Source organism: Colletotrichum siamense (genome assembly GCF_013390195.1).
Source record: "Colletotrichum siamense strain Cg363 chromosome Unknown KSG_Cg363_contig02, whole genome shotgun sequence".
In the NCBI taxonomy this organism is placed as follows: domain Eukaryota; kingdom Fungi; phylum Ascomycota; class Sordariomycetes; order Glomerellales; family Glomerellaceae; genus Colletotrichum; species Colletotrichum siamense.
The window spans coordinates 6,533,995-6,547,324 of record NW_023501015.1 but is presented as its reverse complement, the minus strand read 5'-3'; the positions used below and the strand labels follow the sequence as shown (position 1 = coordinate 6,547,324).

The window sequence follows — 13,330 nt, the reverse complement described above, 5'->3', positions numbered from 1 at the left end:
CGCCTCGTTGCAATCACAATCTCTCACCGGATGGCAGATCCTAAGTATGTGAGCCGGGGCAGCCCTGGCACGACGGCCCGGATGGGACCTACCGGCTGCTGGTGATTGGATCTTCTGCCGTGTCAAAGCCCGGATGCTCCACTCGGCGCTACCCGTGCATCGCACATAGCGACGCAAGGACGTTGAATTACCATGGGGTCGCGCGCGAGTCGGTCTCGCTCTCGCTCTCGCGGGTGGGGAACACCAGATTGTCCAGAGTCCCATTTCCAGGCTGTGTAGTATTCCAGACACGAAGATTTTGTTATCGCGTCAGTGATCTTCTGTTGTTGTACAGTCTGAACTTGTTTTAGACTCAAACGTCGTCATGGAGAATGACTCGATCTGAAGTCTTGCTATTTCTTTAATAGTCATTAGCTACCGCTGGTCAGAATTCAGTTCGACCTCATCACCATCTCGTCAGCTCTTGGCAAGCTTTAGCGTCCTCAACCTTATCAAGCAGGATACCCCAGAGTGCTTTATCTGTTTGCATACTCCGGACCAATTCGATATTCTCGACAGCGACAGCTACCACAGTCCGACTTATTCGAAGCCGAACGATCCAACAAATATCAAAATGTCTGACCATTCGACCGCAAACTTCCCCCCGGTGTCAAATAATGTCGTCAACCTGGCCATCGCAGAACTGGCCCTTTACGCCATTATGTTTCCGCCAGCAGTATGGATCACTTGGAAACACGGCAAGAAGGGCATGGTCTGCTGGCCGATCTTCCTGTCGCATTTTGCTGCGAGATTCATCGCCGACATCTGGCAAATTGTGAAACGACACGAGCCTTTGCTACCAAACCAGGTCAACATCATGACCAACGCCGCCAGCATTGCTTGCTTGACACTGACACTGATTGGCATTGTCTATGAGGCGTAAGATGTTTTTCAGATTAATGGGAGAGTTTCAACTGACAAGAAAATTAGCAACATCATTCTCCCTGCCCCTCCGAAGCGCTGGACTGAGAAGATTATCTTGGGCGTCACCCATCTTGTCAACACTGGCGGTATCGCCATCGCGACCTACGGAGGATCCCCGGACCCAAAGAAGGGAGTCATGAACGCGATGCTGAACAAGATCGGTAACTGTCTTGAACTCGGTGTTCTGATCGGAGTCTGCGTTTGGATGTGGCCCACCTTCAAGCGCATTCGCGCGGCCAACTCCCCGAACTGCCGGCCTGCAATGCTCATGCTTCGCGCCGCCGTTGTTGGCATGCCCTTCCATTTGGTTCACCTGACTTACACGACCACCTACGCCTTCAACCGAGTTTCCAGCCTCGACCCCGTCATGGGTTCTTTCGCCACCAAGCTCATTCTCCTCTTTGGCACCGAGCTGTGCACTACTATTGCCATGATCGCCGGTGGCTGGCTCGGTATGTCCGCCGATATGCCCAAGGCCGTCCAAATGGAGCTGTCCCCGCTCGATGCCGAAGGCGGCAGCAGCAACAACAACGAATCTGTGAGAGACGACGTTCCTTTGTCCCGGGACTGGAACAGGGAAGACGTCGCCCGGGCGAAGCTTGGCTTGGTCTGAGCCCAGGTGTTCGTTGGCTCCTGTATCTGGTTTTGTGGAATTTTCGAGCGAAAAAAGCGCATTCTTTTATACGAGACGAAAACGGTCAGGAGACTGACTACGAGGCCTTTCTTAGGACTGCACTTCACGAACCGAGAGATTCCGCCTTGGACGAACCCGATCGAGGAAGGGTGCTAGAGCGTGGGAGATGTCTGTCAATGAGAGGGACTAGTGTGCAGGTCTGACTGTGTAGGACATGGAGACTGCACTTAGAAGATGCTGCCATCAACGCTCGCGGGGAAGGGTATTGCTTTCTCCGGAAGGATTCTCTTGTCACACTCACTGCCTGTTTATCGTATCCATTCTTGATTTCCTTGCATATAGAGTGTATAATGATTTGTCTTGGAGCGTAGATTTGTCTAAACCTCACTATTTCTGGTCCTCGATACCACAGCATAATGGGACTATACATCCTTTGTCACTTGCAAAGCATTTCTGGCCCACATCGTGACTTCTGCGTACTCTGTACTCCAAATGACTTTGCGGTTCGAAACTCTTTGTCTGCCAATAAAAGCCGCAATGGAAGCTCACGTTGTGAGACTAGTTAATCAAGGAGTATCAATTCATGCCCCTTGGGCTTTCCGTTCAGGGGCAAATCTAGCGTAATGTCTCGCCGACTTTCCAATTATCCACATTAGATACTACCGCACTACTAAAAGCAAAACTCTATATCATCCTTGGCCCGGCACTAGTGGCCCATGGCACAGGTCTTGGTGACGACAAGTTTCATTCGTGCTCTCGATATCTCCAATAACTGACAACGCTCTTCTGGCGGAAGCCCCGACCCTTCTTGATTATCAAGAAGAAAAGTGAAATCTGAGCTAGTGCAGCAAACGCTGCAACCAGAAACGCATTCTGCCAACCCATATTCGTGACCCATGGCGTGATACTACCTGATGATTAGCGCATGCCATGTAGATGACGAATTCAGGTCGCCAAGACGATACCGAGGTTATTAGTTACGTACCCGTACGACACCGCGAAGCTCATGGTGTTCCTGATAAGAATGACTGTAACGATTGCATCGGCACCGAGTTCCTTGTAACTATCGATGCAGTATGTGATGGCAAGTTGACTCCCAGCGGTCACGCCTCCGCTCAGAGCCCCCATGGCAAATACCAGGCCGAACCAGTGCACCCTGTGGGCCGCACCAACTCCCCACAGAAGCAGGGAGCCGGGGATGACCACCATCAGTGCACAGAAGAGCCAGAGGCGGAACTCAGGCTCCATGACACCCTTGTTATGTCGGGCTTTCCAAAGGATAAACGCATCGCCAAGATGGCCGGAATACAACGTTCTGCAATTCGAGTCAGTGTCTGTCTGTGAGCCCAAGGCAACCTTATCGGACTTACCCAATTGCAACTCCAATGAGGCAAGAGATATACGAAAGCCCCACAATGCTGGCTCGGAAGTTGTAGGGTGGGCTGGACAAGATGAGAGACGCAGTGCCGTTGAGGACGTTGAAATAACAGAGGATAGCTCCGTACATAAATCCAGAGAACACGATGACCGGAAAAGAAAAGAAGAGGAATGGGCGAATTGCCATCGTCTTAAGTGACAACTGGAGATTCATATCCTGCTTGTGGAACATCTTGATCTTGTCCATGAATGTCTTTGGAGACGGTGTCTTTGAAGTTTCATCGGCATCTGGCTGAATTGGGGCAACATTGTCGGTATCGGATTGAGTCTTGGCTCCCTTTTCAGCTGACGACTCCGTTCCGTCACCAGGAAAGATCTCGGCATTCAGCACCGTCACGCGCTGATAATTGGTCTCTTCCATAAAGAAGAAGCAAATAAGAAAGCCGATGCCACAGAAGATAGCGCACCAGTGCTAGGCATTTAGATGTTAACATCGAACAACCAAACACAGCACCAAGATGTGATTCGACGACGTACCAAGACCCATTCCCATCCTTGACTATCATTGATGAACCCGGCAATGACAGGGGCGAGGAAGTTGCTGCCGAAAAGAAAGAGCGCGTAAAAGCCCATGTAAGTACCTCTCTCGTGTGTAAACCACTACACGTACTTGTTAGTACTAAGTTGGATCCCCGAAAGAGGCAGTTGGAACTTCTAGTAACATACCACATCCGCGATCGATATCTCGCAAAGGGACTCTATTGGTGCTCCAAAAAAGCCTTCAAGAACTTTGTTGGCTGTCCATTGGCTACCTGTCGTTGCGTAAGGAGCCCACACCATGATCAACTGCGGCGGCAAGACTTTAGTTTCCAGATTCATCAGCTTTGGAGATGGGATGGCTCACCAAGGTTGCTAGCAAGCTTAGCAGATAGACTGGTCGCTTGCCGTATTTTTGAGCCAGTGGTTGCCAGACCAAACAGCCCCATCCTAATGTCAGGAACATGTATCCAGTGCCGGCATTGAGATCGCCCAAGGTTAGGTTGGTTGCGGCGGAGATGGGCACAAGGATCGAATAGATAGCCGCCGACGCGATGCCGATGGAAAGGCAATATCTACCGGTTGGAACACCATGCATCAGCGGGGGTCTAAAGTTGATACCGAACCGAGTACTTACACACAGAGGCAGCTCAGAAGCAGCGTCTTCCTCCGAGGCGACCAGTTGAGAGGGTCATCGGGATCGTTCGAAGGTGTCGGAATCAACACAACGTCCCGAGCACCCCCGGCGGCATGACGAGATGCCATTGTTCCATCGAGATCAACGAGATGAACGGTGCCGGGAACAAAGCCCGACGGCGGCGCCGACGGCTCATCGGGGGAACCCATGACGGCTACAATATTGCCGACAGTAGGCCCGGTTCAGTGGCAGTGTTCGAATCCGAAAGAAAGTAAGGTCGAATGATCGGACGAGACAGTTCGTATACTCAGGGAGGAAAGACGATGGAAAGGACTCGCTGGTTTGCAGCTGAGTTGTCATGCACGATGTGGAGGCACAGACGCTTTATCAACCAGTGCAGATGAACGGGTTGAAACTTAGCAGCGAACGTCAATCAGCCTCTGTCCACGAGATAGTCAGATGGCGAGATACAAGAATGATGCATCTGATCATGATAAGTTGACGAACGCCATCTGGCCAATGTTTTCCAATTGCGAACGATAGCGTCTCGGTGAAATGGAGAGAACGGGGCTCAGCCAGTCTTGACATGAGTCCCAGGCCTCTGGAAAAGGGTCTCTGCCATGATGGTATGTGCCCAGGGGTTTGGCAGTTGGTGGAACTGATAACCTTCGGGCATAATCTAAAATGGGGAGCTTGGAGGTGTGATTGACCAATCACGTATAATTGCGAGTGCAGCTGCAGGCTAATCATTGATAATGGACCGCCTGTATCCAATCACTGATAATTGCGATGGGTCGGGGGTTTCTTGCCATAAACCATGATCACCTGGGGAGGGGGAGAATACAGCCGACGCGGGGTGTTGAGAATGCTTCTTGTTTGTCGTACATCCCATGTGATCACCATGCAATCCTTGCATCAGTGTTGAAGTTTTTCGTCATCTCGGCATATCATCAGTGATTGATTGGATGACGGAAGCATGTCATTTGATGATAACGGAACAGGAACGCGGCACTGATAGTGTTCGTCATATCCGGACCTGTGCTCACTGGGGGAGCTCCAACTGGCAGTGCAGTTCAATTATATCTGTCGCGCAAAGACCACTAGGAGAATTGAAGCACGAAGTCCAGTCATACTGCTTTCACCCGTCGCGGCCAAAGCACCTTATCAGTCACGCCAAAATGTCTCCAGCACAATGGGAGATCAAGGCCGAGGCCTGTCGACAAATCCTGCAAAAGTCACTGAAACCCGAATGGCTGCTTCCCCCAGACCAGCTACCACCCGCCAGTCAGCTCAATGTGTCTAACTTCATTGAATCTTGTGGACAGTTGACACCGCGCGAGCTGCAGATCACGGCGAGTACCGCGGCCGAGCTGACGAGTCAGATGGCCGAAGGCAAGCTCACTGCGGTCGAGACTGTCACGGCTTTCTTGAAAAGAGGTCACATTGCGCATCAACTTGTGAACTTTGCTACCGAGTTCATGGTTGAAGATGCACTGGCTGCTGCCGAGAAGCTGGATGCGCACTTCAAGAAAACCGGGAATCTCGTTGGGCCTTTGCACGGTGTACCGATATCCGCCAAGGAGCACATGAGCCTGAAAGGCCGTAGAGTCCACTCTGGCTATGTCGCATGGGCCGACAACGTGGCCGATGAAGATGCTCTAGTCATTCGTCTGGCAAAGGCTGCCGGCGCGGTGTTCCATGTTCGGACGAACGAGCCTCAGAGCGTCATGGTAAGTGCCCGGGTTCTCTTGGAATACTAGTGGTCGACACGAATGCTAATTGGCGCTTTCAATAGCATCTTGACTGCAGCAATCCCATTTACGGAACAACGGTGAACCCCTACAACCGAAATTTGACAAGTGGCGGGTCTAGCGGAGGAGAAGGTGCTTCGCTAGGCCTTCGTTGTGCAGTGATGGGCATTGGCACAGATATCGGTGGTTCTGTAAGGGTACCGGCTGCCTTTTGCGGTTCTTACGGTATTCGTACGACTGCGATGCGCAACCCGTACAAGGGGGTCTGCATACCTGGGCTCGGACAAGAGAGCATTCGCTGTGTACTGTCTCCATTAGCCAACAGTATTGCAGACCTCGACCTGTTCCAGAAGGTCATCATCGATCAGGAGCCTTGGGAGGAAGAGACCCAGCTTGTACCTTTGCCCTGGAAACGACGCGAGCCGTACAAAACTGGAGACTTCACCATAGGTGTCATTTGGGATGATGGGTAAGTGTCTCCGTTCTACAACCTATTAACTTTGGATACTAGCATATGCCATTCTGGGATAGGATGGCTCACCCTCACCCGCCTGTTACACGGGCCCTGAAGCGTGCGGTCGCGAAGCTCAAAGAGGCCGGAATCAAGGTTGTTGACTTTGAGCCATACAACCACAGGGAGGGAGCCGAAATCATTCAGACCCTCTATTTCCCTGATGCAGCTGCAACTCAAAGAGAACTCTTGGAGAAGGGCGGTGAGCCTGTTGCATTCTTGACAGAATGGGCATTCGCGTACTCAAAGCCTGAACCACTTTCTATCAGAGAGAATTGGGAACTGAATGTTCGACGAGACAATTTTAGGGATGCGTGAGTTATCCATTCCATACACATACCCATGACAGCCTGAGCGATGTAGACTGACCTGGTCGCAGCTATCACAAAACCATGAAGGATCGCGGAGTTGACTTCATCTTGTGTCCAGCATACGTGGGCCCTCCTGCAAGATTAGGCGAGGCGCAATACTGGCATTACACTACCATCTGGAATATTCTAGATCAGCCAAGTGTGATATTTCCGACGGGAGTCCACGTTGATCCAGCCATCGATGTTGTGGAGGAGGATTACAAGCCTCGCTCTGCCGAGGACGACCGAGAGTACAAGAAATGTGAGTCAATCGGTTTTAACCCTCCTTAGGCCTTGTCTGACTGAAAATCCCCAAACCAAAGATACTCCAGAAGATTTCAAGGACGCTCCCATTGCGTTGCAGCTCGCCGGCAAACACTTCCGAGACGAAGATACGATCGCTGCGTCTGAGTTGGTGTCCAGGATTATTCAGCAGTAAGAGTAAGTAAATGACGCTGTTCGTCGCGATGCATAGCATGGTTTTCATCTGGAATTTCGTGCAGGTGGTTGAGCAGTCACCTTTTTCGATGATGCTGTAGTCAATGAGACATCATTTTCAAGATACACAAGTAGTTTAGCAGTTCTGCAACCTGTTCTTCTTTTTACTGGGACAAAAACTCGAATTGCCGAAAACTGGCACGTTCGGCAGCTTCCCCGGACTTTCAGGGGTCTGGGTTGTTGTGCGATGCAGCCTAACCCACCTGTGTGATTAGGCCGCTCCACAAAGATAATGAGTGCGGGGTTTGTCGATGCTTTTGATAAGAAATGGCCACCTGCGATTTGTTTCTTTTATCCCACTGGTCTCTCTGATGTCCACTGAAGAGATTGGAACCTAGCTTAACCAAGTCTCCAATCGACTCAATCAGCGACAGCGATAGCGATCAGTCTCTCTATCACGATGCCGAGGGCAAGACTGAGGACCAAAACCGGCTGTACCACCTGTAAATGACTTGTTCCATTGTCTCTGAGTATCACTGAACCCCCTTGTAGGCAGACAGCGAAAGGTGAAATGTGGGGAAGAAAGACCCTGTTGCCGGAATTGCGCTGCTTCAGGCCGCGATTGCGCGTGGCCGTCCTCCGATCAGCTCCACGACAGGCGTTTTCGCGGCAAACGACTGACAGCGTCTGAGAAGCATGCGTCACAACGCTCATCACCACCATCACCAACGCCTTCATCGTGTGACGAGCTTTCTCTCATATCCTTTGAACCGAGAGAATTGCCAGAGATTGAGCATGATTTGTCACATCACTATCTCAACGTGCTGGTCACTGCTTTGTTGTTGCCCACAGTCACCGAAGCTGACCTGGAGGACTACGGGACCCAGGTCATGGGGATGATGATGAGTTGCGACAGCGTTAAATATGCTGTTTTGGCCAATTCCGCCTCCAATAAATACATGCTCACCAAGAACTGCCGATATCACAGTACCGCGTTGAGGTACTATTTGCGGGCCATCGAGTCGGTCAATCGTTCGCTCCTAGATCTAGGCTCTTCTCACGAAAGCCCGAGCGACACTCTTCTGACGACGGTGGTATATCTTTACCTTTATAATGTGAGCCAATTTCATTCCACCCCAGATAACGACCCCAACACTGACCGCTACACTCGACAGTTCTGGGGAGCAGATACGTCTCTCGACGCCAGGAAACACGTGGATGGTGCTATGAGTCTACTGAAGCTGCGTTATGAAGACAAAAGTTTACCTTTGTCCATGTCCAGCACGCTCCACAGACTAGCAACAGAGAGCGTCCTGTACCAAGCCTTTCTTCTAGCTGCAAGAAAGCCGTTTGCGCCAAATTTTCACATCGATCCGCAATTCATGGCTCAGTCAGAAAGCTTCTTGGATAATAAGCTCATCAACACGCTATTCTCGGATTCGAGTCTTGTCCTCGGGCTTCCACTACGTCTATACCGTCTCATAACAGTCATCATTGACTTGCTCAATTCTCCTGAACATCCCAGTGCGGAAACGGTGACGCGGCTGCTACAGGAGATCAAGCCATGGGAAGAATTCGTCACTACGGATACGACAGAAAACAGCAGTCTCCCGTTCCCAACTCCGTCTGAAAGGTTTCAAAGGGACGCAATTACGCTTTTTGTTTTAGCTGCGTCTCTTCTTCTCGATTACATCACAGAGTACTCTATCTCAACACCGTCAACGAGAGAGGCAGGGCTCTTAGGAATTACCGGTGGCACCACCTCACCTCTTCTACAAACAACTCGATGGCAGGTTGTTCGTGCTCTATCTATCTTGCGTCGCCCAGAAGCATACGAAACCTGGACGCGCTGTTATTTGGGTGCGTGGCCCATGCTGATTTTAGGCTACTCTGTCACCTCCCAGGAGGACATTGACCTAGTGAAGCTGGTATTACATCAGATGCGTGACCGCATGGGTTATGGAGAGATACAGAGAATTATAGATGACCTGAGGGATGTGTGGTCTATGAGGGAACGGGCCACGGTAAACTCTCAGTGAAGATTGATCTTAATTATCAAATTATCAATATGAACGCCTTCTCGTATGAACAGTCGCCGTAAGAGGGAAGCGGGGGAAGAAATTTTCGCAACCGAAATTGGCGTATTGGACGACCTTGCTCGATGTTTCATTGTTCCCAAGGTATGATTAATCGCACGAGATCTGTAACCTTTATGAACACCTTGAGGATCATTTCCCATCCCAGAATTGAATCTGTCAACGGTCACGACAAAAGCAGAGAGGTCTTCCACACAGGTCCGCATGATATGTGAGAAACCTTGACGACCTCAAATGCAAGATAAAGCATATAAGCAGACCGACCCCAAGGGAATCCAGTGCACTTCCATACACGAAAAACTGAAATCTCGCTTTCGATTTCCCAGAACCCCCGCTCACCTAGCGTCAAGATGTTTCGTTTTCAAACCAAGACCAGTCGCTGGACCCATCTTCCGCCAGAGCTACGCCTCATGATTTTTGAGGAGTTGGAGACAACGACCTCAGACGATCACAAACATCCGATGGCAAGCTAGACGCTTGTTTCCAAGGAATGGCAAGGCTTCTTTGAACCATTGCTCTGGCAGACGTTGAATATTCGGCCGTCCGTTCCAATACCTGGGGCTGAAAATTTCCACCGATTCACGCAGAATCATCTGGGAGAAATCAAGAAGATTGTGCTTTATGCTCCGCTGGAACGAAGCCGTTGTGGAGAATGTGGTCTGCTGGATGTACGTCTGGCTTTGATGAACACCTATTATTTTGATGACTACCTACGCTTGCTTCTTCATTCCCTTGTTCGGATGGACGGAGAAACTCACCCTGGCATTGAGCTCCATATTGGTGCTGTCTGGTCAGACGACCCGCAGTATCCGAGGCCCCGGCTTTCTGCCCAACGTGAATGTCATCACCCGATGTCAGTTATGCAAAATGGGGCAGCTCGACGGATGGCCCTAGCCTCGATCAAATTCATTCCCCATTTACCAGCGCCAGATATGGTCACATCACTCTCCGTTGACCAGGCCATTACTGACGAAATTTGCCCGGGAGCCTTGGACTGGATCCTTAGAGGTTTACCTCGCGTCACGACGGCCGACGTTGAGTGAAAGATGTTGTAGCTCGAGCAGCTGGAGAGGCGTTGGGTCAAAGAATCATTAGAGATCAGGAAACATAGACAATTCAAAAAGGCTGTTGCTGAGCTTGCGGTCTTTAAATACCCTCCATGTAAGAAATCCAGGTTGAATCTGAAAGAAACGTCTAAGAAATTCTCTAAGCACTCGCTTCGAACAGAGTACTCATCACTTTACATGATGTAAAGTCTTACCTGATGCTTGCTGTGCTCGAGGGGTTCATCCCCCTCGACGAATCTTCGAACACGAGTCTCACAAACACTTTCTTCTGGCCACACAACCGCCGGCCACCCTTTGAGACTGGCAATCGTCCCGCCATAGCTAGGCGAGAATACCAATTTCCTGTGGTCAATACAATATTTTCCTGGCAAAGAAGGACCTCGTCCCAACTTGTTACAGAGCGAAATGGTTTGCCGGAGTATTTTTGAAGTGCAAGCCCCTTTGAGCTACCAGAGTGGATGTCACATGCGCATCTGTACAAGTAAACGTGCACTTATTCTGAAGTTGTCTTCTAGGATGCCGCAAGATGATGGAACATCTTCCATTCGGACTTGCAAGGGCCAAGGTATCTCACGGCCAAGCGTGAATGTGGGTATTACATGTCCAGATAGCCGTCTCCTGCCCTCTTCTCTAACAATACATCGAGTAGAAACCTATATGGCATCCCATGAGACACCAATCTGTTGTGTTGTGAAAAAAGCCAGAAGGGGGTGGGAAGGAAAGGATTCGTATTTTGTGAGAAAATCGTCCTATCCTTAAGTACGTGTACGTATTTCATGGCTCGAGCGTAGTTGAAACTCAGTGCTTGAAGCGAACATCTTTCCTACTGCTTCCTTGGTCTTTTGTCGTAGCCAGGTAGGTATTTCGCTCCTAATAGAGTTGTTAGCTATTAATCAGAGCAGCTCAAAGACTACCGGTAAACTAACCTCTTCTGTCATGGTGTTCCATTCTGTTTCCCTCTTTCTGTTACACCACATGTAGAATACTTTCGCTAGAAGATAAATGCATATGTTCCCGCAGCAGATTCCAATGAGCACGCGATTCCCTCTGCGGTCTGAGAATCGACGTTAGCTGAAATAAGTTCACGGAGTGGGTACTCATGTATGCTCACATTCCGGTCTATCATCTTCGCGGTAAATATTCGAGTAGATTACACGAGCAAGCTGTACCATCATACTGCGAAACAATCAGACTCCTTTCTGCTCGGTGCCAAACAAAGGCCGACTTACTTATACAACGCAGCCGACACAGCTCTAGTGCGAACTGAATGGGAATTACGAGATGCCCATGAAACGTGCATTGCATGAGCTAGAATCCGGGTCAGATGTTTCTAAGGCTGTCTCAAGTCGAGTGACTTACGCGAAGGGTAAGATAGGAGGACTGTTACAACAGCATATTGCACCCAGGGACTGCTGTTCGATGGGAGTACCGCCATGGCTATCAGGTTGGGCAAGTACCAGAGCTGGGTGAAGGCACCAAACAAGGCTCTGGAGTCCCAAATCTCAGACAGATACGTCATGATCATCATGAAGATTGCGCCGAGGAACTGAGGTGGTATGCTCAAAAGGTTGGTGTCGTTCGTGTTGAAGCCCAGGTTTCTGAGAGTCAAGGTGAGGTACTGGTCGGGAGGACCAGACGGGATCTCCCATATGAGACCGAAAATGTAGATGGGCCACAGTTCCCAGTCAGCCAAAGACTGAAGAAGCAACTTCGGAGTAATGGCTTGACGGTTGTGCATGTCACCCTTGGATGGATCATCACGCAGAATGCGGTTGACCAGCACCCTCTCTTCATGCTCGTTGAACCAACCATTGGGGCGCCAAGGTGCTCGAGTTTGGGTTGGTGACGGAGCCATCATAAACCATGCCCAAATGCTGATCGACATGGTCAAGATGCCTTCGATTATGAACAGCCACCTCCAGCCCTCATATCCACTGAGGCCATCCATTCGCAGGACGCCGAGGGCAAGGAGAGGTGCGACAATGTCGGTGATGCGGCGGACTGTCCAGAACATGGCGAGTCGGAAGGGTAGCTCTGTTGACTTGAAGAAGTATGTGAGATAGAGAACCATGTCTGGGATGAAGCCTCCTTGAAGAATGCCGAGTAGCGCGCGACAGACAAGGAACGAAGTTCTCCCGCTGAGCCAAAACTGGCAGCCGGATACGAGACTCCAGGAACACATGATGAATGGGATCCATCGATCGGGACCGAGTTTCTTGCTAACCATCTGCGAGGGAAGCTCAGCGCATAAAAACGAGATCTGGAAGACTGTATTGCCCAAGTTGTAGTCGTTGGTGTCCATCCCCAGACTCTCGAGAAATGATGCCGAATTCGCTTGACTCAAGTTTCCGCGGGGCAGGTCGAGGGCGAAGAATGCTATAGGGGAGTAAGTAGGTGCAACTGGGGCGGTACTATGCATCGAAGAACTGACCAAGGCATGCGAAAAAAGTGATTTTCCAGTCGAGCTTGTTGATGAGACGAAGCTCTTCGCCCCATGTCCAGCGGAAGGTAGGGTCGAAGCGGTGCAGATTTTCATATCGCGGGTGCGGTTGGAAGAATTTGGCGGTGGAGGGATGATCGTAAACAGAAGGTTGAGTTGCTATCGCGTTCTCGTCATAGCCGCTTCTCTTCTTGAAAAACGACATGATTGGAATGATGGGTGCATCTTGCTTCCGAAGTTCCTCTTGCTCGCGAAGTATCCGATTCCTTTCCCGCTCGATCTCTTCGTCTGTCTGCTCGACTTTTGAGACATTGTTCTTGTCGACGTTGCAGTCAAGCTCCGACGGAGGAGTCGACAAGCTCTCTATCTCCTTCTTCTCTGACATATTGACGCGGAGGTTCCAAAGCACCGTCTAGAAAGCAAAGAAGCACGGGACGACAACGGTCAGCCGAGGACCTGTACGGTTTTAAGCCTTCCATTGCGAACATTGTCTCCCGAAAAATCCTTCTAGCGCAAAACCACTCAAGTA

At 50.4% G+C, this 13,330-nt stretch overlaps 4 protein-coding genes across 4 annotated transcripts; 2 read left to right on the top strand and 2 right to left on the bottom strand.

The window, feature by feature from the left end:
* Positions 1-613: 613 nt before the first annotated feature.
* On the top strand, positions 614-1,576 carry CGCS363_v003714 (uncharacterized protein; the record flags this gene model as incomplete). Its single annotated transcript, XM_036635563.1, has 2 exons — positions 614-918; positions 970-1,576. The coding sequence occupies 2 exons, from the start codon at positions 614-616 to the stop codon at positions 1,574-1,576; spliced, it is 912 nt and encodes a 303-aa protein (XP_036499320.1).
* A 765-nt stretch (positions 1,577-2,341) lies between these two features.
* CGCS363_v003713 (putative MFS-type transporter) lies at positions 2,342-4,357 on the bottom strand (the record flags this gene model as incomplete). The annotated part of the gene is made up of 7 exons (XM_036635562.1): positions 2,342-2,504; positions 2,583-2,912; positions 2,968-3,446; positions 3,512-3,634; positions 3,701-3,820; positions 3,879-4,086; positions 4,149-4,357. The coding sequence occupies 7 exons, from the start codon at positions 4,355-4,357 to the stop codon at positions 2,342-2,344; spliced, it is 1,632 nt and encodes a 543-aa protein (XP_036499313.1).
* A 969-nt stretch (positions 4,358-5,326) lies between these two features.
* CGCS363_v003712 (putative amidase) lies at positions 5,327-7,199 on the top strand (the record flags this gene model as incomplete). Its single annotated transcript, XM_036635561.1, has 5 exons — positions 5,327-5,878; positions 5,944-6,368; positions 6,431-6,724; positions 6,790-7,022; positions 7,084-7,199. The coding sequence occupies 5 exons, from the start codon at positions 5,327-5,329 to the stop codon at positions 7,197-7,199; spliced, it is 1,620 nt and encodes a 539-aa protein (XP_036499314.1).
* A 3,960-nt stretch (positions 7,200-11,159) lies between these two features.
* Positions 11,160-13,186, bottom strand: CGCS363_v003711 (putative transporter; the record flags this gene model as incomplete). The annotated part of the gene is made up of 6 exons (XM_036635560.1): positions 11,160-11,231; positions 11,288-11,415; positions 11,473-11,537; positions 11,591-11,669; positions 11,721-12,737; positions 12,793-13,186. The coding sequence occupies 6 exons, from the start codon at positions 13,184-13,186 to the stop codon at positions 11,160-11,162; spliced, it is 1,755 nt and encodes a 584-aa protein (XP_036499315.1).
* Between the last annotated feature and the right edge of the window lie 144 nt (positions 13,187-13,330).